The sequence below is a fragment of the Apodemus sylvaticus genome, chromosome 12, assembly GCF_947179515.1.
Source record: "Apodemus sylvaticus chromosome 12, mApoSyl1.1, whole genome shotgun sequence".
Lineage (NCBI taxonomy): Eukaryota > Metazoa > Chordata > Mammalia > Rodentia > Muridae > Apodemus > Apodemus sylvaticus.
The window spans coordinates 41653954-41679592 of record NC_067483.1 but is presented as its reverse complement, the minus strand read 5'-3'; the positions used below and the strand labels follow the sequence as shown (position 1 = coordinate 41679592).

Sequence of the window (25639 nt, the reverse complement as noted above, 5' to 3'; positions counted from 1 at the left end):
ATTCAAGAACGGGTTGTTTAGGCCCCCGCTTGCATATCTGTGGTGTGAACTCACTGTGCAGGGTAATGTTTTTGCATGCAGTGATAACCGGCTCATCTTCTCATCAAACCGCATCCTGGAGAACACAGGACCCAAGAGGCGGCTCAGTGCTGAAACACCCCAATGGTTGAGAACAATGGTCCTCGCCCAGATGCAGGCATAGCAGTGCATCGACTCCCTTGGAGCAGACAGGGCAAAAGATGGGAGCCTGGGCCTATCATCCTTAACTAAGTTCACAGTGTCTACTCGGAAGGGGCTGGAGAATCAGCTGGTGGCAAACTCCATCATTGTTTCCTCAAACCTTCTTTTCCCCATGCAGTCCGTGGAAGCCAGGGCCTGGTCTACTGTAGCTAGATAAGCGCTCTGCCATTGGGCTAAATCCCCGACCCAGCAATAGGAGAGCTATTCAAAGCTGGATCCATTCATGGCTGGGTAGTGGCCTCGCCCAAATCCTCACAAACCAAGGACAAATGTGGCCGTTTCTTCCTGCACATGCAGGGTGAAGAGATTGGGTATTCTACCTGGGATATTCCAATCTCTATTACCGGGCAAAGGGGGAGGCAGAACAACAGGGAATGGGGGGGGGGAAGAGATTGGGGGTCAGTATAAAACTAGCTATGGTTGCATTCACATTGGGTCAAGGAGGGTCCATAAGAACTGAGGCTGTGGCCAGGTGGTGGTGTTGCACGCCTTTAGTCCCAGCACTTGGGAGCTCTGAGTTCAAGGCCAGCCTGGTCTACAGAGTGAGTTCCAGGACAGCCAGAGCTACACAGAGAAACCCTGTCTTGAAAAACAAACAAACAAACAAAAACAAAAAACCCAAACAAACAAACAAACAAAAGAACTGAGGCTGTGAGCTCCAGCTAGATAGGCAGGGTAGGAATTCTATCCATCGAGTAACAAACGATTGGGCCCTTTCCAAGAAACCAATAGTATGGACAGAAAAGATAACAAAGGAGACTCTGCAGGCCCAGTATACCCTGGTGGGGACTGGGAGTGAGGAGAGGCTGTGGAGTTTGGCAGGTCTGGACTGGAGAGGGGACACGGGCTACAGTGCTTATGAAGAACAATTCAGTCTGAACGCCTGACGAACCGCCCAGGTCTGGGCAGCTCCTCTACACGCATGTGGGGAGGCTGTTCCGGCGTGAGCACGTGTGACCATTCCCTGTGGGTGTAGCACCCTGTGGCCATCCCTGTGTACGTGTGGGAGGGCTCGTGTCCCTGAGGGTCTGCCGGTGACATCTGTGGGAAACAACTGGCAGCACACACACCCCCAACACAAAATTGGTAATTTATTGTTACCATTATTAGGAGGCAAAAAACAAAAAAAAATGTACAGTTACAAGGATCGTTTTCCAAACAGAGGTTAAATATGAGCTGAAAAGTGTAAAAAGGAAGCGAAACATCACTTTACAAATTATTAAATTAAACAAACAAACAAACAAACAAAACCAAAGAACCAACCCCCTCCCCCATGCTGAGTGCTCTCCTTGTGTAACTCTGTGAAATGAGAACAGAAAATGAGACGGGCCATGGAGGTGGGGACCCTGGGTAGGGGCAGGACCTGGGGCCAGGAGCAGTGACGGCGGGGGGGTTGCTGGGATGGCGTGAACCCTGGTCCTCCCACTTAGGTGTTGTACCTGGTGGCCCTATCAAGGCTGGGGACAGAAAAGGAGGCCCCTCCTCACCTGCCTATTCAGCCCGTCCACTGGGAGACAGAGATACTTTACAGGACATGGGGACAGCCACCGGGTGGCCAGGCTGGTGCCTGCTCTAGGTGGCTGTCTCCACTCTTCCGCATGTGAATTTGCCCCATGTCTACCCTGCATCTCCTTCTGTCTTTCCAGTTTGCCCCTCCCAGGTCCTGATTGGCCCCTGCAGCATCAAATGGTTGATCTTAGTCTCTGCTTAAATTAAAAAATTAAAATATATATACATATATATACTGTACACACAGGACAATAACAGAGTGTTGAAAAGGGAAGAAGAGGGTGGGGCGGAGAGTGAGGGCAGGGCTGGTGGGGCCAGGACTGTTGAGGGGGAGGGGAGTGGGATAGTAGAAGGGACAAAGAGAGCATGGGAGAGAGGTTAGGTGACCAGACTTGGGGAGAGGGGGATTATTTTACAATAAAAACAGGAGTTGAAACCTCAGCAGAATAGGGAGGGCTCTGGGAGCCCAGAGGGCCCTCCCCACACTGGGTGGTGGGCTTAGGGGGAGACAACAGGGTGGGCGGGGAGCTCGGCTTCAGGTTAGGTGACTATGGTCCCTGGTCAGAAGAAGAGCCATAGTCTCAGCTTCTCCGTGACTTTGAGTGTTGAATAAGCCACTGTAGGGTGATGTCTGAGGGGAGATGAGAGAGAAAGTTGAGAGGCCTCCCTGTGTGAGAAGGCCTGGGAGGTATAAACAGTTAAGCCAGGTTCCTGTATTTGCAGCCTGGATCAAACCTAGAGCTTTGACCACCCCCAACAGCTCCAAGCTAGTGATAGGAAGACACAAAGCCACAGCAAGCCTGCAATACCTGGTCTAACCAATGTCAGAAGCGGAAGAGGGAGCAGGTGACTCCCTCTGAGGGGCAGGGCCGGGGTAATGTCCAGAGTTGGGGCCTCCTAGCTGCCTGCTACACACAAGGACAAAGTGGCGAGGTGGGAACTTCCCAGATACCACATCAGAAGTATCTCTCCCTTCTGCACAGCCACTCCTGGCAGAGTGCCAGCGACCTCCCAAAGCCACGCACCTATGTTGTCCTTCTCCTTGCAGGAGATGGAGTAGCAGCAGATCTCTCGGTCCTGGATAGCAGACAGGTTCCTGCGGGAAGACCAGAGAGGAGTCTGCGGGAGGCTGGAGCAGTTAAGGGGTAGGCAGGGGAGGGCAGGGTGTTTTTCTCAGAAAAAGGGCTACAAGAGGAGGGCGAGGCTCCTGGAAAAGATGTGTTCTGCTGCCACCATGTGGTGAACACGGAGAGCAGCAACAAGCCCAGCCCAGGCGCGTTCGGTAGCTTGGGGAATTTGGGGAGCTGGAGCAACACAAAGAAAGGCCACTCGCTCACATTTTCTCGATTAGCTCCTTCTCATCTAGCGCTCCGGCGAGGTCTCGCTTGTTCCCGAGGACTAAGACCTACACAGGAAGGAAGCCGAGGAGAGTTAGCCTCCACGCCCCGGGACTGCGGACCAGCTCCCTCTCCCACCGCTCCACCCCCGGCTGACCGGGATGCCTTGCAGCTGCGGCTTATCTAGCAAGTTGTGGAGCTCGTTCTTGGAGGCCTCGATCTTCTCCTGGTCCGCGGCATCCACCATATACCTGGGGAAGGCAGGCAGGGACAGCATGTGGACACCATGGCTGAGGCGGGCAGGAAGAGGAGCTGCTGAGGGGAAGAAGGCCTCCAGTTCCAGCCTGGCTGCCTCTGGAGAAATGGACCACCCTGGTCTGACCCAGAGGACATTTCCCCAAACATAGGTGCGTCACATTCTCATGGAATGCCTAGATAGGGTCAGAGTAGAAAAAGGAAAGGCTTCCCTACCAAGGGACAGGGTACAAAGCTATTTTTTTCTTTCTCTTTTTGAGACAGGGTTTCTCTGTGTAGCCCTGGCTGTCCTGGAAGTCACTATGTAGATCAGGCTAACCTCCAACTCAAGAGATCAGCCTACTTCTGCCCCCTGAGTGCTGAGAATAAAGGCATGCGCCACCTAACTCCACCTGGCTAAAATGCTTGTTTAAAAACTCAGGTTTAATTTGGTCAGGAGGCAGAGACAGGCAGATCTCTTGTGAATTCAAGGCCAGCCTGGTCTACAGAAGGAGTTCCAAGATAGCCAAGACTGCACAGAAAAACCCTGTCTGGAAAAAAATAAAACCAAAATGTACAAAAACAAACAAACAAAAAACAAAAATAAAAATAAACATTAGGTTTAAACTGGGCATGGCATGCATGCATTTAATTCTAGCACTTGAGAGGGGGAAGTCTGTGAGTTAGAGGGCACCGCGGTCTTTATAGTGAGATCCAGGCCAGGCAGGTCTAAACTGGGCATACATTTTTTTTAACTCTGTGTATGTGTGTGTGTGTGTGTGTGTGATGTCTGGAATTGAATCCAGAGCCTTAAATATGCTAGAGCTTTCAGACCAAGTTACATCCCCTGTCTGGATAAAATCAACAGGCAGGGGAAGGAATCACTTAAACAACCCAAAATTCAAGACATGGTGATTTGGGTTGGAAGACAGCAGGCCTGGCTGCTCTGTAATTGGGTACTATGGCCCAGGATACACACACACAACACACACACACACACACACACACACACACACACTTTCTGAAATAAACAGCATGCAAACTAAAAGCAGGCAGTGCCCAGGCAGCAGGCATTCACAGAGCACACGTGTGGTTCTGCATCAGGTCTGACGTCTTGCAGGCAGGAGGGAGGGTGGGAGCCTCTACTTACACAATGGCGCTCACTCCTCTGCAGTAGCGCTCCCACATGCTTCGGAAACGGGGCTGCCCCCCAATGTCCCAGAGCTGAGAGAAGAGGATGGGGAGAAGGTGGTCTCAGGAGCAGGCAGACACTGAAAGCCATTGCGTTCTAAGAATCCCTTATGTGGTCCTCCCCCACTGTAAGCTCACACCTCCCCCCATCTCCCTCTCTCCCCTGTCCCTCTACTGTTCACATCCTCAGCTCCCATTTCCCAGTCCCCCAGCAGAGTGCCTCTCTTCCCTCCCCTGGCTGGCACTGCCTTAGTTGCCCTCCCAAACCTTTGCGGGCCAGGTCCTCACCTTGATGGCCATACTCTGAGGCCCCGCCCTAACCTTGGTGGCCACACTCTGCGGCCCCGCCCTCACCTTGATGGTCACGTTCCCTTTGGTGATCTTGCGCATGTTGAAACCCACTGTGGGGATCATGTCCTCATTGAACTGCCCTGACTGGAGAGAAGAACCAGAATTGGAAAACATGCAAACATTGTCAGGACGCAGAGCTGCCCTCCCTGGCCGGTACAGAGCTAGAGGCTGCAGGGTGACTTATCGGTGACCTCGGGTTTTCTCTGGGGAGGTGTCTCTTGACTGTCTTCTGCTTTCAGGGAGGATGGGTGTCATCAGTGTACCTGCCATCTGTAGCTGGAGCTCTGTGGAGGAGGCTCATAGTCCTTAGGCTTCCTCAGGCTCTCTCAGACTAGACAGGGAGAAGGCCATTCCCAAGGTCTAACCTGCAGTTCTTGTTAAAGGAAACCCCCTTTACTTAGTCTCCAGTTGAGTTAGGACAATACATCACTTCTCAGGAAAAGAGGCTCACCACAAGAGACACGGCGAGGAAAGCGGATATTATCAAATCAGTAGCAAATTGTCTTTAAAAAAAACGAGGAGCTGGGCGTGGTGGCACACACCATTAATCCCAGCACTGGAAAGGCAGAGGCAGGTGGATCTCTTTAAGTTTGAGGCCAGCCTGGTCTACATAGGAAGATCTAGGACAGCCTGGGTTACATAAATAGACCATGTCTGAATAGGTGGGTTGGGACTAAATTTACCACCCACAAAATGCAACACATATTAGTATTCCTCTGTTGTACTCTACCACGGATAATCCACAACCTCTATTATTTACCTACATGTGTGTCTCCTTGCTGGGCTGAGAGCTTCCTGGGGAGAAGACCAGGTTTATAGTAACAGCATTAATGTTTGCGGAATGAACTGATAGTAATTCCAGCTCCCATAATTCCTTTCAATTTCTGGTATTTTTGCCTTCCCCACATTCATTGTGTCTGAAATATCTGGGTTAATCTAAAGTAGACACAGGCTTCAAATAAGGCCAGCCCTGACTCCTCCCAGAGTTACAGGTGGGAGCAGGAGAGACCAGTTGAGGCAATGCGAGAGAGGGCCGATGGCACCCATGGGCTGAGGGTGACAGTCATGTGCCTGTACCACAACTTTTTGTCTCCTACCAGGTAATAGACGACTTTGCTTAAGTCCCATACAGAGGCCAGGGGCTCTGACTTAGCCAAGGAGCAGGAGATGACCAGTTCTCAGTCAGTACCTGGAAGCCTCAGTGAGGTGCTCAGGGGTACCCAGTGAGCGAACCCCTCCCCTGCATCTGAAGGGATCACCCAATGCCCAGTGACAAGGCACAGCAAGGGTTCATCATCTGAGAACCACAGCTGGACTTTGGAGGTCCTCTGAGCCCTCTGGATGTATAATCACCCACCACAGAGGTTGGTCCAGGGCCTGCCTCACAGTCCCTTATGGAGATGGTATAGTAATGCTCTACAGGGTGTACTGGCATACTTCTAAAACCCCAGCATTCAGGTGGAGGGGCAAGAATTAAGAGTTCAAGGTCAGCCTCAGCTAAATATTGTAAGACTGAGGTCAATCTGGGTTATATGAAATTCCATCTCAAAAACAAAAACAAAAATAAACAAAAAAGCCAGCACACATCTTACCATATACTTTAATTTTATACTTATTTATTTACTTTGTGTGTGTGTGTGTGTGTGTGCACAGCATGCTTGTGGAGGTCAGAGGACAACTCTTAGGAGATGGTTCTCTCCTGCAATCTTTGTGGGATCTTGGTATTGGATTCAGGCTATGTTGCCAGACTACCTTAGGGATAACTAAGCCACAGGGCCCTGAAAGCACCTGATCTTGCCTGATCTCAGAAGCCAAGCAAGGATGAGTCTGTTTGGTACTGGGATAGGAGGTGAGCGATGTGCTCAAGTGATCCTCCTTCGGGAGCCCCGGCCGGCGGGGACGGAGGGCTCCTGGAATTGTGACTATGGCTTACAGAGTTGTTTGGGAGTGGATCTGGTGCTGCGTGGAACTGTCGCTGCGCTTTGGGAACAGGAAGACCATGTGTGACCCTGGCAAAGAGGGATGCCAGGAGACTCAGCCAGCCAGGCCCTCCAACACCCAGTTTCTGCTCAGTTGGGAATTGGAGCTAACTTGCAATCAGGCTATGATTTAATTTCCCTGCTAATGACTCAAATTCTTCCTGTAAGGATGGAAGCAACTTTACGTCACGTCACCCAACCTTTTGTCTCAGACTTGAGTCTACTCTAGATCATTCTCTTTTCTCCTGTACTTTTTTCTTTCTTTCTTTTGAGATAGGGGCTCATGTATCCCAAGATGGCTTCAAACTGGCTTGCAGTTAGAGCGGACTCTGAACTTTGTGTCCTTCTGTCTCCAGCTCCCTGGTGCACAGATTATAGGCGTGTGCTGGGATTGAACTCAAGGCTTTGTGCATGTTAGGCAAGCCCTCTGCCAACTAAGATACATCCCTAGCTCCTCCATTTATTATTATTATTATCATTATTAATCTTTACTATTATATGAAGCAATTAAGACTGGCCTTCAACTCCTAATCCTCCTGCCTCAGACCCTGAATGGTTAGGACTAAAGGTGTGCATCACTGTGCGAGGCTTCCTCTCCCTCTCATGTTAGTTCAAGTTATCAGAAAGACACCCCCCCCCCCAAATCCCTTTTCCCTTTCTCCCTCTTGCTCCGGCCCTGTTCGCTCCGGCCCTGTTCGCTCCGGCCCATTGGTTCTTTATTTGTGTCTCATTATGGGTGGTCGTGAGCCACCATGTGGTTGCTGGGATTTGAACTCATGACCTCTGGAAGAGCAGTTGGCACTCTTAACCACTGAGCCACCTCACCAGCCCTATCAGAAAGTTCTTTATGACTCAAAACTGCACCTTTTTACACCCTCTCCTCTTTGTTCTTTAACCCTTATGGGTACCCTAAGACCAGTTCATCTATAGTGACAGCCTTTCATGTTTTAAGATGTTTGAAATGAGCCAGGCGGTGGTGGCACATGCCTGTAATCCCAGCACTCTGGGAGGCAGAGGCAGGTGGATTTCTGAGTTCGAGGCCAGCCTGGTCTACAGAGTGAGTTCCTGGACAGCCAGGGCTATACAGAGAAACTCTGTCTCGGGAAAAAAAAAAACAAAAAACAAAAAACAAACCAAAAACCAAATCAAGATGTTTGAAATGACCCTCCCTGGATGGGCGTAGCCACTGATGCCTACAGTCCAGCACTAGGGAGACTAGAGGATGAACAGGTCAAGATCAGACTCTTTTTTTTTAAAGAAAAAAAGAAAATAACAGCCTTTTGTCTTCTCTTGGGCAAAAACATATCTTCCACTTTTCTAGTAAACCAGCTCTTTCAGCGCTCAGTGGAGCTTCAGTTTCTCAGACATGCTGCAGTGGGTAGTTACCTTCTTACTGGTAGGCTAACTAACCGGTAGGCTAACTAACTGGTACGGTAACTAACTGGTAGGTTAACTAACTGGTAGGCTAACTAACTGCTAGGTTAACTAACTGGTAGGCTAACTAACTGCTAGGTTAACTCACTAGATTAACCTGCTAAGCGTCTGCACTCACTGAACTCAGTTCCTATTCACAGCCACATCTCATGGGGTGGGGGTGGGGAGACACAAGGATTTTTCTCTGTTTGCTGAGACAAACAGAAGCCAAGTGAAGAGCAAAGGCAGTGGTGGGCCTGGGCACAGAGCCCAGGGGTCCTGAATCCTTTTGTGACTGTAAGGGGACTGTAAGGGGGGCAGCAGAGTGTCTGTGGGGCTCTGGTGGGTCTGAGAAGGGCTGCAGTGACCCTGCTGCTGGAATTCCACACGGCACATTAGGTAGGGGTTTTACCTGTTAGGGTCTCTTTAGAGAAAGCAAATTCAGCTTGTCCATTTAGTGGTAAATTTAGTATCAACAAGGAGAATGGGCACCGGGGAGAAGAGGAATGTTGAATACCAAACAAAACTGGTTTGTCTTTTTGTTTGTTTAGGTTTCTGAAACAATCTCTCTCTCTCTCTGGCCCAGGCTGCTGTCAGACTAGGGAGCCTGCCTCAGCGTCTGAGTGCTGGGCTTGCAGGCGTGTTCCCTCATGCTTAGTTTCAAGGAACCTCTTAAGTCTGGCAGGGGAATTTGAGAATTTGGCTTCTGTCCCTGACCTGTCAGAGCCTTCTATTCTCTGAGAAGATGCTGATCTTGAAGGGTAGGCCCATGCAGGCCAGGAAGTTGACGCCACCTAGGTTTCTGTGCACCCCTAAACAGAGCTTTTACTAATGCTCTCCCGGAAAAGCATCCCTGGAGACAGGCGGTGGTGTCTTGGCACAGCCCAAGCAGCTAGGTTCTACTTTTGAGAAATACAGAAACATCTCCCAGACCCAAATGTCCCAAACTAAGTCACCTAGATCTGCAGAGACAGGTGGAAATCCAGGTGTCGATTTCCTGCTCTGACAGCCCAAGAGGCAAGTCAACACCAAACCTAACCAGGGTGTCCGGTCCTAGGGACACAGCATGGCAGACAGGAAGCACATGTGTGTTAATTCAGAAAAATGTCCCAAACCTCAGCAGAGCCCCGTGGAATAAGAAGGGTCACTGGATAGAGGGGGGGTCCAGAGGTCAATGGCAGAGCATATTTAGGGGAGAGAGTGAGCCCATACCTGATCATGTAACCAATTCGTCCTACATCCGTATCCCTCCTGAAGGGTCCCCCTGAAGGGAAATTGAGCCCTCCCTGTGGAGGTTTCAAGGCTGGGCAACAATACAATACAGGCAAGGGGTGGTATCGAAGCTGGTGCCCACATATCTCTGCGGACCTGCACCTCAGTATTTTTAACCTATATCTGGCTAATTCACAGTCCTTGGAAAACCCATCTTTGGGAACGGAGCTAGGTTCTAGGGAAAAACTATGTCCCTGTCCCAAGCCTTACTTGGTCCCATAAGCCCAGTCTTGCCTAGCTTGGAAATACAGGCTGCAGCCATTACTGCAGCTCAGCTCACACCCAGGGAGCGCATCTTCCTCTTTTTTTTTTTAAAGAGAAAATTTAACTCCTTCTTCACCATTCCTCTGGCACAGACATACAACTGCAATCACCCATCTCCACCCCCCGACCAGTCCTGACTCTCCAAAGCTGTTCTTTCCCCTGTCCCCAGGTGGATGGCGCCCCTCCAGCTCATCCTGTCGGGTCCACAGCACCTACTCCTGCAACTTCTGAGCCAAGTGGAGTCTCCCAACTCCCTTTATAATGCCACGCTTTCTGGACCCCAGGGCTACTGCAGGCCCGGGACAGGTTCCGGGGAGGAGTCTGGTCTAGAGCCAGAACCTCAGCTGACTCCTCTGCCTCTAGGGACACCTTCCCCCGCCCCAAAGGGCCGGGGCTTCCGCGTCCAGCACGGGGAGGCAGAGCCCTCGGGGTGGGGCTGGGCTGGTAGGGCACCCTGGCAACACGCTCGGGGCGCGCGTCCCGTGACCCTCCACGAGCAGGGCGGGAAGGTCCAGGCACTTTCGCCCCGTCATGTCCCCTTTGCGCCCGCCTCGGGGGCCTGCCAGCCTGCGGCGGGTTCCCGGTGCCCGGAGACATCTCAGTGCCGCCAGCTCCGGAACGCAAGCTCGGTCCCACCTCGTCCTCGCTACCCCGCCCCCAGCCTTGCCATCCCAGCCCAGACCGGAGAACGGGTGGCACGCCAGCCGGTCTCCCAAGAACCGTGCTAGGCCCTAAGCGCCCGGAGCCGGCTCCTCCCTGCCCGGAACCCAGCGGTGCCCGGCTACGCCAGGTGGCGACTCCTGCTGCTCTGGGCGCGCCGCAGGCGACACATCTGCCCTCATACCGCGATCACGTTGACGAAGGTGGTCTTGCCCGAGTACTGCAGCCCCACCAGCGTGAGCTCCATTTCCTCCTTCCAGAACAGGGCCTTGAACCAGTCCAGCAGCTTATTGAACAAAGCGATCATGGTCGCTGCTGCCGCCGGCCGCGCCCGGTGCCGGGTCCCCGCCGCCTTCGCTGCCCTCGCGCTGCGGCCCGGAGCGGCCCCTCCCCGGTGCGGCCGGGTCCCGCGGCTCGGTGCGGGCGGAGGCTGGAGCGCGGCGGCCGACGACGCGTTGCCCGCGGATCCGCTCGCCGATGGGTGTGGCCACGGCGCCTCCACCTCCCCCGCCGCCGCCGCCCTCCTGCGGGCCCGGCCGCGTCCTGCTCGCACCCGAGCGCGCTCTAGTCTCGCGCGCGGCCTAGGCCAGCGCCCGCAGGCGGGGCAGCGGGGACCCGCAGGCGGCCGGGAGGAGCGTGGCGGCGCGCTTGCGGAGAAAGCTGTAATTTTATTTTTCCTGCTGCCCTCCTTTGCCCCGCCCTGACTGTGCCGCTTGCTGGCTTGAAGGGTGGTCGGTCCTGGGCGGGTGGCGTCCTGATTAAGCTAAGAGTGTGGCATGAAGATATCCAAGAAAGGGTTTTGCTCCCTGAACCCTCGCCTTTGAGCATCTCTGGGTACCGAATTCCACTCCCCCCTACCCCCAAATGCCATGGAGAGTAACAGCCGGATTTAGAGCCCTCAATACTCCATCTTGTTTTGTTAACCACAGTTTGCCAGGCTACTTGTTTGGGAACAAGCCCAAAGTGAGATCGACATTTGAACTTGATGCTCGTCTTTACCAGTATTGTCACCATAAAGAAACAGGCAAAATCAGGGCAAGGGATTCCCTGTGAGGAACGTTGGTGGCAGAGGAAAAAGAAAATGCATGCTATTTTGATACAAAGTTTTTGATAGTGGGTGGTGGAGAGCCTGCCAAGATGTTCCCATCCTCCCTTGCAGGAGGAGATAACAGCTCAGTCAACTGGCTGCACCTTCCCGGTAGCAGGATCCCTGGGCGGTGGGGCTCCTTTACAATGATCCCACCAGTCTCGCCTTGGGGGTCGGTTTTACTCACCTGGAGGCTGTGATGAGCTGTTTACAACAACTGTATCAATTAAACCTACTCAAGAGACAACCCTCAACATCTGGATCAGCCTATTGTTCTGACTTACTAACATCTGTCTAACCTTGGCCCTTTATAAGTTCTTCTCTTCTTCCAGGGGTACATGTTATAGTTTGAAATTTTTAAATTAAAGTTTAAGTTATCATACTGAGTAATAGATCTCATTGCTCTACATTTCTGTGTCTTTCCCTCAGATACATACATTGACATTCCAATCCTCAGAGAGATGACTGAATCAGGTGACTAGGTTATGAGGGTAGAGGCCTCCTAACTAAGATTAGTAGTAACCTTATATAAGGAGAGAGCAAGAGAAGTGCCCAGAACCCACACACCTCCCATCATGAGGCTGCAAAGAGAAGGCTGTAATCTATTAGCCAAATTAACCAGACCCTGAATCTACCGGCACCACGACTGATAACTTTCTCAAGCCAAGAGCAACAAATTTCTGTTGTTTATACGTGTGTGTGGTGTGTTGTTCCATCATCCTGAATAAGGTGGTGCCTCTGTGTCTAGCTTCCTACATTGACTATGGTTTTGTCGCATGTCCTTAGAAATACTGGAAAAGAGTGTATCTCAGGGGTAAAGATCTATCAGCCTGTTCCTGTACCGGAGAGTCTTGCTCTGTTGCTAGAGAGAGAGCCCTAGAGGCCTAAAGTGATGGAAAGAAGAATTAGTTGGGCATCCAAGAGGCTATTTATTTATTTATTTATTTGCTATGCGTTTCCAGAGCCTGTGCCCTCTAGAACAGGGTTGGGGTGACTGTTTAGCAAGGGTGCCCATAGGGCTGTGCAATTGCCCCCTTGCTTCCTCCCAGACAGGCTCTGAGCTCATGGTAGCATCGGTTACTTTAGAAGCCCACCCTGGGCAACGCAGACCTATTAGGAGACTTAAAGAAGTGCAAGTGCAAGCCACCACCCCAAGGCTAAAGAAGCACCGTGCCTACTCAGCTCAGGTGGAGCATAAGAATGTTGACCTCAGTGGTAGCCTCACATTGCTTTTGTTGGTTTGTTTAGTTTCCGTTTGTTTGCTTGCTTTTGAGACAGGGTCTCATATAGCCAAGGCTAGTCTGGGACTCCTGATTCTCCTGTCTTCGCTGCCCAAGTGCAGATCACAGGCGTTCTACACTGTGCCCAGAAGCACTGTGTGTTCTCCGGAGAGATGCCAGGAAGCAAGACAGCACTCGCTTCTCCAACTCCTTGGGATTTTCATGGAGGGCCTGTGTCACTTCGTACATCCAGGAACTGAGGACCAGACAGTGGGAATAGTATTCCGCCTTCCTCTCCACAGGCAGCCCAAACCGGATCAAGAAAGACTCAGGGTTTGTCTGGCTTTCTGGGTTATATAGTTCATCCCTGAGATAGACCATGGGTGACGTGACGAGGATGGGGCTGCAGGTCTTAGCCTCATGCTTCTTGGAGTGGTGACAGCCCAGCCCGGTTCTGGAACCAGAAAAGCCATCTGCAAAGACATGCACGCAGGGGTGAGGGGGTGCGGGGGGGAGGTATGGCAGGCAGGCTTTCTTGAACCAGACAGCTCTTTGTCTCTTCTCTCCTCTTTCTTTGATACTTCAGGGTACCCAGAGGATGCTCTGAAGTCACAGAAGCAAAGCAGAGACTGCTGGGTTTTCCCCGGAGAGTGGTTGGGAGCAGATGACAGGAAGGAAGCCATAGAAGCAGAGGCAGCCCCCATCTCCTCCAGAGCTCCAGAGAGCTCAAGATTGCTTTGTTTTTTTTTTTTTTTTTTTTAAAGAGAAGTTCTTGCTATGTCGTCCTGGCTGGACCTGGTACTCCAAATGTAGATCTAACTGGCCTCAAACTTGCAGCAATCCTCCTGCTTCTACTCCTGAGCGCTGGGATGACAGGTGTGTCATCACACTTGGGTTCTTCCAGTGATCCCAGCTGCTAGACCTGGTTACCTCGGCATCTCCTTTTAGGACATACGTGGAGGCAGGTCAGTCGAGGCTCTCCTTCTCTTCTGAGGGAGTCATCTAGCTCTCACAGGTGTATGGGGAAGAGCGGGCTATGTAGGATAGAGAGGATTTGACCAACGCCAGACCAGGATTTTCCCTGCTCTTGCATCTGGCCTGCGTGTGGGCAAGGCCTTAATAGAAAAGGATCTTACAAAGATCTCCATCTCTGCAGCCCCAGCAGCAGGGCTACATCTGGAATGGCTTTCAGGAACATTCTGTTTGACTGACTCTTTGTGTCACCGACAAGAAAAGGAGCCCACAGAAAGCACCTAGAGAAGCCAGTACCCAGCTGTTCTCTCAATCCATCAAGGACCAGCTCCTCTCTGTAAGTTCACAGCCACAGGAAGCTGTCCTGTAGTCCACTGGGGAGCCACCGAAGAAGGCAGAGTCACGGTCGGTGGGGAAGACCCGTGGCCTGGCTCCTGTTGCTTGCTGGGGCGGTTTCCCGAGACGGTAAGGCATTCCAAGGAGGCCTTTCCTGTGCTTATGCAGAAGCCGTGCCAGAGCACACCGCCCACTGCCCCAGACCCACTGTCCCAGGCCTGAGAGGAGGTTGGCCCCTGGACTGGTGGAGGGTTAGGGGTCAGGGGCTGGGCTCCGGGGGCAGCTGGGCTGCATATAGGGCCAAAGTGTGGTGCAGGAACTGGTACTGCTCTGCCGTCTGGATCATGCCTCCTCTGTAAGCAGAGAGCCAAGGGTCAGAGTCAAGAACCCCGCCCTGTGCTGCCGCTCGGTTCGGGCATCCCCTCTCACTGTCCTGCTAGGGAAGCCCCGACTCTCTCCACCCCAAAGTCACCCTTGCCCTTCCTGTGCCCCTTTACTGCCCTCTGCCAGGAGGGCCCCAAGGAGGGAAGTGCAGCAGGTACTGCCCCATCTTGACTCTTGGTCGTCTGTCTCTTCTCCGGCCAGCTCTTGAGCAAAGTCAGACCCATGCTCAACTCTTCCATTTGTCAGTAATCTTAAAAATAAAACTCGTTAGCCCCACGTGGGTAGAGCAGGCTAAAAAAAAAAAAAAAAACGTTCAAGAAGTGAACCCATTTCTTCTTCCAGTTGGGGAAGTAGACATTACCTCTCTATAGTGTCACAGGGCCGTGGTGGTATATGCCTTTAATCTCAGCACCCAGGAAGCAGAGTCAGGCTGTGAGTTTGAGGTCAAGCTAGTCTACACAATGAGCCCCAGGCTAGCCAGGAATATATCGACTCTGACGCAAAAGGAGGTGTGTGTGTGTGTGTGTGTGTGTGTGGTGGCTACAGAATTATGGTAGCAGCTAGCAGCATACACCCCAGAGTCTAAACTGGCTTCTCTGCCTTTAAGCCCACGAATACCACCATACCATACCCATAGCTACTTTGTATCTAGAACAAGTTGTATCTTTTCTCAAAAAAAAAAAAAAATCAAGACTCTCTCCCTCGGTCATTGGCCTTGAGCTAAGGAAGCAGGTTGGTGCGGGCTCTGGGCTCACATTCCCTTGCCTCTGCTTTCTGAGTTCTGGGATTAGACATGCAGCATCAGACTATCCTCGGCTTAACCTGCTCCCCAGCCTTCTTCTGAGTAGAAAATTCGGGGGCCAGAAGAAGTTGAGGGAAACTTCAGGGCGACATTTCATTCCAGGCCCCGAGCTAACACTTCAGACCGTCTTTCACGTGGGCTGAGGTATTGGCAACATAGAAAGTTCTTTTGAATAAAACAAGTTCCTTGCTTTCTTCCAGGAGGACCTGCAGGTAACGTGCACAGCACCTCAGAACCACCGATGTCCTTGCCAATGAATGCGGCCACACCTGTTTCCCGTGGACCCACCTGTCTAGGCGGAGCTGGCACACGATGCCCAGAATGTCCACCTCCCCTCGGGCCTTCAGCTGCTGGCAGCCGATGCGGGTGGCGATGAAGCAGCCTGTCCGTCCGATCCCTGCACTGGATGTGACCAGAGAGAGGATGGGGAGGTCACAGAGACAGGATGGGGAGACAGGTGAGCACGGAAGGCTGGGGCAGGCTTCAAGCGATGAAAGAAGAAATGGTATTAAGATGCTCTATTTGTGGGGTGGGACTCTTACACCTCCAATTCCAGCATCCCTGGCATCCCTGATGGAGGCAGAAAATAGCTTGCCCCACAGAAGTTTGTAAGCCCTTATTAGCTTCACTCTGTGCCTAGCCCAGCTCATCATTAATTAATTTTTTTTTTTGAGATAGGATTTCACTATGTAGCTCTGGCTGTCCTGGAACTCACTATGTAGAGCAAGCTGACCTTGAACTCAGAGAGCCACCTGCCTCTGTCTTTCCAAGTTCTGGGATGAAAGGCATGCACCACTGTGACTAGCCCTAAGGACTTTAAAAATTACATTCAAAAAAATTTTTTTTAGATAGGTGCTCATGGGCCCAGCTAGCCTGGAACTTGCTATGTAGTCCAGGCTGGCCTTGAACTCTGATTCTTTGACCCCCCATGCCCAGATTTTAGGTTTTGTTTGTTTCTTTGTTTGTTTGTTTGCTTTTTCGAGATAGAGTTTCACTCTAAAGTCCAGGGAAGCCTGGAACTCACTATATAGCCTAAACTCACTGAAATCCCCCTGTTTCAGCCTCCTGAGTCTTGGTTGTCCAGGGCAGCCATTGTTACAGAAAGGTGCCATCATATCAAGTCTTTTTGTTTGTTTATTTGAGACAAATTCTCTCTATGTAGCCCTTGATGGCTGGCCCTGGACTGACTGGGTAGACCAGGCTAGCCTCAAACTCACAGAGATCTGCCTGCATCTGCTTTCCAAGTGCTGGGATCAAAGCCCAGCTTTGTACTTCTTCTTCTTCTTCTTTTTTTTTTTTTTTACATTTTTATTTATTTTAATCTCTCTACGTGTGTGTGTGTGTGTGTGTGTGCGCGCGCTGCGCGCGCGCATGCATATGCATCACTGTACCTGTATGAAGCTCAGTAGAGATCTCTCATGAGTCAGTTCTGTCCTTAAACCATATAGGGCCCAGCGCACATTGTGGTGATCACGTCTGCTTACAGTACCTGCCTGTGCACTTACTGGCTGTCCCCGAGCGTTCCTTCTCTGACCACAGCCCCCTCCCAGATCCACGTCAGCTTCCACAGATGCTCCAGGGTCCGTCCCATTATCCTCTTCTCGGCCCCAGCATCTTCCTCTCTCCCGGCCCACCCCTCCCTTCCTGCCCCTTCTGGCTCTCAGCTCCCCACTTAGGTCTTACATGTGCCTCCAGTAGAAGGAGGTGCACACCCGGGTGTGCGGAAGTCGCTCGTGACTCCCAGCACTTCAGTGTGCACGCTCTCTGCGGGGGGCCAAGCATGCCCGGCTTGTACTGTCTGCCTCTACCTCCCCTCCTTCTCCTCTCTCCCCCTCTCAACAAAACATCATAGAGCTAGCCGTGAACTCCTGGTGTACTTTAGATTGGCTTTCAGCTCCTGATACTCCCGTCTCTACCTCCAGTGCTGGGAATACAGGAGTATGCCATTGTGCCCAGCCCCAGGCATTGCTTTTAAATGGTAAATTTGGGGTGTTGGATTCAGCATCAACAAAACCCAAAACAAAATGGCAAATCTAAGTGTCTTAGCCAACCCTGCAAGTCCCTTTCATGAATCCCTTAGATACCTTTCAGTTTTCCATCAGTGTCCCAACATGTAAGCACCACCCATAACAAGCACCACCCACAAAAGCTCCACCCCACGACAAGTTCCGCCTACAAGCTCCACCCATCCACCCAAAGCTCCACCCACATACAAGCTTTGGACTTCTCTCTGACCCTCCTGGCAGTATCTTTTTTGTTTGTTTGTTTGTTTGTTTTTCGAGACAGGGTTTCTCTGTGTAGCCCTGGCTGTCCTGGAAGTCACTCTGTAGACCAGGCTGGCCTCGAACTCAGTAATCTGCCTGCCTCTGCCTCCCAGAGTGCTGGGATTACAGGCGTGCGCCACCACCGCCTGGCTGTGTATCTTTTTTGTTTTGTTTTAAAGTTTATTTCCTGAGCACATACAGCTTTCTGCCTGAATGTTTTCCTTTCCCTCATTCCTTGGCCTATTCCCTCTCAGGTATTAGGTGACCTGACCCTGTGGCCTCTGGACTACTCTGTCCAGCTTTCATTGCATTGTAGTCTGTTTACTTATTTAATCTTCTGCTCTTCTGAAACTAAACTGTTTTGTTCGCAGCTATCTTCTTAGTATTTAACATTGTGCCTGATGATAGCAATAGTAGGTTTCCAATAAATCTATTACAGTTCATGCCCGTAATCCCAAACTGAGATTGAGAGACTGAGAAGCTGAGGCAGGAGGATTGCCGTGAGTTTGATGCTAACCTTGGGCACAAAGAGGGATCTTGTCTCAACAAAACAAAACAAAAACCAAACAACACAACAAACCCAAAAAACAACAAAAACAAATCCAAACACTAAAAGACCACAAGCAAACGACAATGCTGTCCAGTGGATAAAGGGGCTCCTCAACCGTGGGGGCCCAGGTTATCTCATCGCTCCCTGACTAGAAACTTCCCACAAGCCAGAGCTCTGTCTAGGTAAGAGTCAGGCCTGTCTGGTGTGCTGTTAGATGCCTCCACACCAGAGACCTAGTGGGCAGGGAAGACACGCACTGGGTCTGGGCTGGGACCAGGGAAGGCCCTACCTGCAGTGAACCACTATAGGCTCGGAGTTGGCAGCTGTCTCCGGGGTCTCCACCTCAGCCACCAGGCGCAGCAGGGGCCCGGCTGATTCTGGAGTCTGGTGGTCTGGCCAGGCTGAGAAGAGGATGTGCTTCACCGAGCGGCATTCCTGTTGATGCTGGGGTATGAGAAACCGGGAGAGTAAGGCTTGAGAAACAGAATGTGGGGGTGGGAGCTGTGATCTGTCGACCACGATCACTCAAGGCAGGATCTATCACGCAAGGCGGGATCGATCCACGCAGTGGCGATTCTCCTGGCTACTTTGCTAATCACCTTTACCCAGGCTCAAGTCTTGGCTGCACCTCTATCTATTGAGGGATTGTGGATTAATCTCATTTTCTTCCCTAGGAAGCGGGCGCAATATCTTTTTGTTTGCCTCCCAGGATGCTTGGGGAACAACAAACTGATACAGAAAGCATTTGGAAGTGTAAGAGTGTGTACCTTACCAGAAAGCGCTCCTTCCCTCCCTCCCTCCCTCCCTCCCTCCTTCCTTCCTCCCTCCCTCCTTCCTTCCTCCCTCCTTCCTTCCTCATGTCCTCCCTCCCTCCCTCCTTCCCTCCCTCCTTCCTTCTCATGTCCTCTCTCCCTCCCTCCTTCCCCTCTCTCTAGATAGGAATCTTGCTGTGTTGTTCCAATCAGTTCTCTTCTCCCATCGCATGGGTTCTGGGATCGAACTCAGGTCATCAGGGTTGGCAGCAAGTGTCTTTGCCCACTGAGCCCTCTCTCTGTCCCCTAGGAAGTGGACATCCGCTTGTGTCCATCCACGTGTGCTGGCACATCTCTTTTGACCTCTTCTGGGTCTCTCTAGTCTCCTGGGGCCTAGATACCTAGCATGGGGAGAGGGTGCTTCCTGATGGCCCCTATTTTGTTAGTTGGTGCATCCCTATTTAATTGGTAGTACCCTTATTCAGTCGTTTGAGACAAGATTGCCCTGGCTGTCCTGGAACTGACTGTAGACCAGGCTGTCTTGGAACTGACTGTAGACCAGGCTGTCCTGGAACTGACTGTAGACCAGGCTGTCCTGGAACTGACTGTAGACCAGGCTGTCCTGGAACTGACTGTAGACCAGGCTGTCCTGGAACTGACTGTAGACCAGGCTGGCCTGGAACTGACTGTAGACCAGGCTGGCCTGGAACTGACTGTAGACCAGGCTGGCCTCAAGCTTGGAGATCCACCCATGACTACCTCTCAAGTGTTGGGATTAAAGGTGTGAACCACCATGCCCATGGTTTTTTTTTTTTTTATCCTCCTTTTTTTTTCTTTTTCTTTCTTTCTTTTTTCTTTTTTTTTAATTTTTTGTTTTTTAAGACAGGGTTTCTCTGTGTAGCCCTGGCTGTCCTGGAACTCACTCCGTAGACCAGGCTGGCCTCGAACTCAGAAATCCACCTGCCTCTGCCTCCCAAGTGCTGGGGTTAAAGGCGTGTGCCACTATGGCCCGGCTTTCTTTCTTTCTCTCTCTTTCTTTCTCTCTTTCTTTCTTTCTTTCTTTCTTTCTTTCTTTCTTTCTTTCTTTCTTTTTTTTCTTTTTTTTTTTTTTTAAATGGAACATCATTGCGATCAAGGTTTAAATTAGTAAACCTTGGAGAGGCTTGGAACCTGCTGTGAACCTGCTGGGTGAATTTAGTAAATTTAGTGAAGGTGGAGCCTGAGTTTCAGAACTGCTAGGGTGACCCAAACCTCCCATTGGTCCGTCCCAGGCGGTGGTACCTGGATGGTGAGCTGCCTCACAGTGTATTCTGGGTGCTCTCTCATGTCCTGGGTGCGGATCCGGAAGGGCCCATAGGTTTCCTCTTCTGTGGGCCAGTAGTGCACACATTTCTAGAAGGGAGGGAGCTGGGAGTCAGAGCGGGAGGGCCCATCAGCCGCATGGGACTGAGGCAGCAGAGAGGCCTACTATCCCCTCCTCACATCTCACCCCATGACCCAGGTCAGTGAGCAGGGTCTAGCTCTCCCAAGCTCCACGTGTGTAGCCACCCCACCCACAGCTTCCCTGGGGTGTATTCCTATTCCTGAGAGATACGGCCTAGGGCCTGTCAGGCCTGTCAGCTCCCATTGAGGCCTCTGGTCTGCTGTGCATGGTGGTGTGACAGGGTGGGGTGCAGACGCCCTCCGGATGCCCCTGCCTCCTACCTCCTTGCCCTCTCGGAGCTGGGTAAGCATGATGATAAGGGATACGCCCTCTTGCCACACCATCTCCCAGAAGTCTGTGACAGTGTTGGGCATGGGGCCCTGGGTGGCAATGTAGACCTTCTCCTTCCCATCATAGCCCTGGGGAGACAAAGCCCCGAAGGGCAGAGATGCTGTGAATCCACAGTCTGCAGGTGCTGGGGTAAGGCTAAAGCCAGTGAACAGAAACACGTACACACACCTGTGCATGGACACACACATAGGAAGCCGCATGCTGGAGGAGGACCTGGGACCCCCCATGAGGAACACCCGAGTACAAATCCCTGCCCTTCTGTTTCCTAGCTAGTGGTCAGAGGCATATTCCTGACTCAGTTTCCCTGAGCTGTAGTCTGTGCCTAGTAATTATAATATAGCATGAATTAAAAATCAGTAAAATATCTTGGCGGCCTCTCACAGCGCAGGCACACGCTTGTTCCTGTTCTGCTGCTTTCTTCTAGGACAAGATATGGCAGTCCTCAGTGTTTGTAAATGGACACCTCACATTCCTCAAATTACTTTTATACATTTGACACCAAAAATCCAGCATATTCTACCTAGTTTGTTCTCCTCCCTCCCATCATCCTTAGCTTCCATCATCCTTCCGTCATCCATGCATCCATTCCCACTGTTTGCCTGGTCCCTCCTGGCAAACAGAGGACCACCTTTCCTGCTTTCTGTCTGACTGCTTTGCTCCTTAGCACCCAGACTGCTGTTCTACCATCTTTGGCCACAAGGGGGCACTGGTTTTACATCCACTCACCAAACTTGGTAAAAAGTTGGGATAGGTGGTCCACCTTGCTTTGAGGTTGCTATTAACTGGACATCAATCAGTCTCTACAAAGGAGGCAGTACTTGGTAGGGGTCAGGTGTGGGGGCAGATACTGAGTTTAGGAAAGGAGATAATAGGAGATAGCAAAATTCCCACCTGAGCTGGCTTTGTGCAGTTTGTAGAAGTCATTAGCCTTTAAGAAACTAGTGGCTAGGCTCAGCCAAGTTTAGAGGGTTGTTGTGGGTAGAGTAACAGGGTAGGTTAAGGTGGCTTGGAAATTTTGACATCTTTTCTAGACCAGTTTCTTTGGGGTCGTTCTGTGTGCACCTCTTTCCTTGCTCCTCAAGTCTAGCAGAGGGAGCTATGGCAGGAGGGGTTTGGAGCAAAGACGGAAGCACAGGCCCTCGGGGGCCAAGCCACAGGTGGATCACAGAGGGTCTCATGCCGTATTTTCACCTTTAAAGCAGTCTGACCCCCAGCTGCAGCAGCCAGCCACTCACCCGGATGTAGTTGGCATTGATGTAGTCGCTGTCCTGGCTCTGCACCCGGCCAAGACAGACACGGCTCTGGGGATCTAGGATCAATAAAGATGAAAGGTCAGAAGGCGACCAATGAAGGTAGACTGTGACAGAGTCGGAGGGGAGCGTGTCTTCACACTGTTCGCAATACTTTGTGGACAGCAGATGGTCCCTTGTGTTATTTTATAGACAGATAACATAACAGCTATGTATTATAAAATATACTATTTCATGACAACAGGGAGCTATGATGTTTTTGAGCTGGAAAGTGATGGAATCAAAGCAGGAAGACAGACTGAATGGTGATGTGTAGCACGGAGCACAGAGCAGCAGACACCAGCTGGGATATTATCATGTTTTAGCCTTGAGATCAGCGAGGGTATAATGGGAGGGTATAAAATGGGAGCGACCTGATAGGAAGAGGGAGCGATTCCACAAAGGAAAAATGCCGTTCTGATTATGAATACAAGCGTTAGATGAATACATTGTCTAAGATATCACTCAACCACAAGGGATACTGGCTTCACTCTCCAGGGGTGTGGGTTCTTCCCCAATCACACCGGATGGGAGATGAAGAAGCCGGCTTTCCCTCTTTGATGGTTGTAGAGCTTGCTAGAATTAGGCCAAGGCCAACGGCTATCCAACTCGCATTGACAAGTATTCACAGACCCTGGTCTATTCTAGCAGGCGGTGAGCCTGGAGTCTCAGCCCAGGGCAGGACCCAGGTGCCGGGCTGAATTCGGACCACAGTTCTGGAAGCCATTGGACCAGGTTCTAGGTTTCAAGCTTGCCTATGGAAAGTTGGGGTTGCTAGGCCTGGGTTCATCTGTGTGAGTTCACACCTACCACACAGGCATGCAGCCACAGTAAGCTTCTGCAAATGCTATCTTGCAACAGGGCAATAGCTGTCTGTCTCCTGGCTGCCAGGGTGCAGTATTAACATTTCTCTGTTGAAAGACAGTGTCTCAAGCACTGTTCTTCCTTAGCTTTGGAGAGGTGGTTTTTGTTACTGTTGCTTGTTTTTGTGAAGGCCTCATATAAACCAGGCTGGCATAGACCTTGCTATATAGCTAAAATGGTCCTTGAATTTCTGATCCTCTACCCCAACCTCTAAGTGCTAGGATTATTATAGGCATCCACCTCTAGGCCTGGCTTCAAGGTATATATCGTGCCTTCTCAAGTTCTTCATCCCCAGGGGACACTGTCCCTCTCAGCCCCACTGTGCTCCTTACTTGGCAAGATGGTCTTGTATCGGTCTTTGGAGGCATGGCCAGGGATATCCAGGTCTTCAGGGTTGACAAAGTTTGAGGGGATCTTCTGATGGTGGAGGATAAGTGAGTTAATCTCTGGCTCCCCTCCCCAGCCTCCTTTCCTCCCATTCCACCCTCTGCACACAGAGAGGAAGAACAGGGATGGAGACAGCCTTCTCTCCAGTACCCCAGAGCTCTTCCCCAAGGACCCCCAAGGAGAAGAGAGGTCCAGGGAATCCAGGATGGTCTGATATAGAAATGTAAAGTGATGTGGAGAGGATCCCAGATTCTTACCAAGAATTCCTCCTCTAGCTGCTTGGGGCTGGGAGGTTGGTGCTGTAGAACCCAGCGTGTAAGGGGGTGTCCAGCTGTGCGCAGGAAGTGCAGGGTGACTTCCCGGGGTGTGTTCACGGAGCAGATGGGTTCCACAGTGCCCAGAGACCGCACATCCAGCATCAGAGCCATGCTGGAGCCCCTTCTGCAAGCACAGTCAACCCGTGCCCAGTAAGCATCCCACCGCATCCGCCTCCCTTTCAAGCTCATTGGGGAGTTTGTCTGAAGAGGATTTGCTTAGTCTCTCTTTTGACCTAGAGGCTCAGGGCACTCAAGGGTCAGACCCCTACTACGTTCCTCTTTTCCTTTATCAGATAAGAAACAGAGCGGCGGCCTGCAACCCATTTGCTCCTTCCTGCTGTCTCTCTCTCTTACTCTCAAGCCAGTACAGAGGCTCCAACACACATTCAAGTCCATGAAGGCCCTAGATTTGTCCATCACCACTTGAAACTTAGGGTGCAGACCCAGGGATGACGAGAAACTTGGTGCTTCAGACACACAAGGGATGGGCAAGCAGCCTTCAAATGAACATTCTTTGGTTTTGGTTTTGGTTGTTTTTGTTTTTTTCAGGCCTTGTGGACACTGTTGCTAGACCTGGAAAGGAAGGAAGGGAAGGGAAGGCGACCCAGGCCTAGGAAGATCGTCTCTGTGAAAGATCTCACCTCTCCTGCAGCCGCACATGCTTCTTGGCCGGAGCTTTGGTGGGTGGAGGCTGAGTCATGTCTGTCCCCAAAGACGAGGTCGGCAGCTGTGCTCTGGAGCGCCCCTCACAGGCCTGGACCATGCTGGGGTGGGTTGCTGGGCCCAAGGGAGGCTCACTCAGCCATGAGGCCTGCCTGAAAGACACGGTCCCGCAGGCCTCACTATCTAGAAGAAGGCTTCTAAGTTCAGGTTAGCCATCCCCTCAAGCAAGTGGCCCAACTTTTATTCCACAAGTACAGCAGCTTTTTTGTTGGGACACAGGACAGAGGACAGTTTGGGGTTAGAATAAGAGGAAGATATAGAGAGAATTCAGGTATGGGAGAGATAGGAAGGAAGCTGGAAGGAGGAAGAGAGGATACCCAAGTCCACAGGGCTCTAAGCTGGGGTCCACATGAGGCCAACAGCCTGCTAACCACACAGAAGGAAGGGAGATAGCACACAGCTCTCTGGGCCTAGCCAGCAGGCTTCTCTATAATGAGAAATGGAGTCCTCAAGTAGCATTGGATCCAGTTGGGGATCCAGGCACGTTCTGGAAAGGTCTTCTCATTGTTGGCAGGTCCACTCCAAGATCTGTTGTGGCTCATGGGGTCTCTGTCCGGGGCGGTAGGCCAGGGGTGCTTCCTCCCTCCTCCTTCCCATCCCCCAGTCTCCCGCCTCTGTAACCGTCACAGGAAATGGCCTCACCGAGCCCTAGAGCGCCAGCGCATGGGGAGGCTACAGCTGGGGGTGCAAGAGAGAGGGGGCGCAGAGGTGATGAGGGCATCACCTTTTTGGGGGCTGTCCCTGTCTCTCAGAGCTAGGTCACGGGTGCCATGGTGGTGGGGTTAGAGCTGCTAGCCCACTGGGACAGGGCTTCAGAGCAGTGTGGGCCCATGCAGGTGTGGCTGGGACAGTACTTGCCCACAACAGGAAGGGGCCTTTAGCCTCTCCTCTCCTGGCACTCTGTGTGGCTTCTTTGCCCTTCAGCCACAGGGACACCAGATATGTCACTCCTCATGCCCTGGCTAGGCATGGGAGTCCCAAACTCATGCTTCTCCATCCCATCCTTGGAGACCCCCCCATCCCAGGGCCTTAGGATGTCTGTACCCACTTCAAGTACTTACTGAAGCAGCTATGTCCCCCCAGGCTGCCTCTTGCCAGCTGTCTGTCAGTCCGTCTATCTTTGAGGACTGAGAGGCTTCAGGAAGCCAGCTTCCTCCCTCCGCCCCTCCTGGCTTCCACCCACGCACACCCAACTGCGGGCTGCCCTTCTGTGCCTGCTGCAAGCTGCCACCAGGGGTCAGGTGTATCCTTCCTGTGCCCTCTAAGAGCAAGCTGGCGCTGTTCTGCCACTCTCGCTGGGTGCCAAGGCTCTGGGAACGAGCAAGGGATGAGATGAGGCCTTCCCTGACCACCTCAGGCCTCCTCCTCTTCGGCTCCTAGTCATGTGTTCACCCCACCCCCTCCCCCTCCTTGATAGCCATGGAGAACCTTCTGTTGCTCTTCTGGTTGTGACCTTGGCTGGAGACTT

General features: G+C 51.8%; 2 protein-coding genes across 7 annotated transcripts; both read right to left on the bottom strand.

Annotated features, from left to right (window-relative positions):
- Positions 1-1314: 1314 nt before the first annotated feature.
- On the bottom strand, positions 1315-10980 carry Arl8a (ADP ribosylation factor like GTPase 8A). The gene is made up of 7 exons (XM_052199880.1): positions 10635-10980; positions 4866-4946; positions 4471-4544; positions 3244-3337; positions 3087-3154; positions 2775-2845; positions 1315-2380 (listed from the first exon to the last, which is right to left on the bottom strand). Exons 1-7 carry the CDS (start codon positions 10755-10757, stop codon positions 2331-2333), a joined length of 561 nt encoding a protein of 186 aa, XP_052055840.1. The 5' UTR covers positions 10758-10980; the 3' UTR covers positions 1315-2330.
- A 1466-nt stretch (positions 10981-12446) lies between these two features.
- On the bottom strand, positions 12447-25359 carry Ptpn7 (protein tyrosine phosphatase non-receptor type 7). Of its 6 annotated transcripts, none has more exons than XM_052199872.1 (11): positions 25233-25359; positions 24090-24263; positions 23389-23572; positions 23077-23161; positions 21827-21900; positions 20522-20659; positions 20099-20209; positions 18355-18509; positions 15540-15653; positions 14566-14699; positions 14327-14418 (listed from the first exon to the last, which is right to left on the bottom strand). In XM_052199872.1, the coding sequence occupies exons 2-11, from the start codon at positions 24209-24211 to the stop codon at positions 14408-14410; spliced, it is 1128 nt and encodes a 375-aa protein (XP_052055832.1). In that variant the 5' UTR covers positions 24212-24263; positions 25233-25359; the 3' UTR covers positions 14327-14407. The 6 variants fall into 6 exon arrangements, with proteins under 6 accessions (XP_052055837.1, XP_052055836.1, XP_052055839.1 ...); XM_052199875.1 differs by lacking the exon at positions 25233-25359 and adding an exon at positions 24489-24799; XM_052199877.1 differs by lacking the exons at positions 14327-14418; positions 14566-14699 and adding an exon at positions 12447-13230 and having other exon boundaries at positions 25233-25356.
- Between the last annotated feature and the right edge of the window lie 280 nt (positions 25360-25639).

Bases quoted from the DNA above. Each gene is read 5' to 3' on its own strand.
- Arl8a (XM_052199880.1), bottom strand. From the start codon at position 10,757: ATGATCGCTTTGTTCAATAAGCTGCTGGACTGGTTCAAGGCCCTGTTC. The intron at 2,846-3,086 runs GTGAGCGAGTGG...GTCTTCCCGCAG, and splicing joins AAGGAGCTAATCGAGAAAAT to GAACCTGTCTGCTATCCAGG. The intron at 2,381-2,774 runs GTGCGTGGCTTT...ATCTCCCCTCAG, and splicing joins CAAGGAGAAGGACAACATAG to ACATCACCCTACAGTGGCTT.
- Ptpn7 (XM_052199872.1), bottom strand. From the start codon at position 24,211: ATGGTCCAGGCCTGTGAGGGGCGCTCCAGAGCACAGCTGCCGACCTCG. The intron at 23,573-24,089 runs GTGAGATCTTTC...CTGTGCTTGCAG, and splicing joins CATGTGCGGCTGCAGGAGAG to AAGGGGCTCCAGCATGGCTC. The intron at 18,510-20,098 runs GTACCACCGCCT...CTCATACCCCAG, and splicing joins TGAGGCAGCTCACCATCCAG to CATCAACAGGAATGCCGCTC.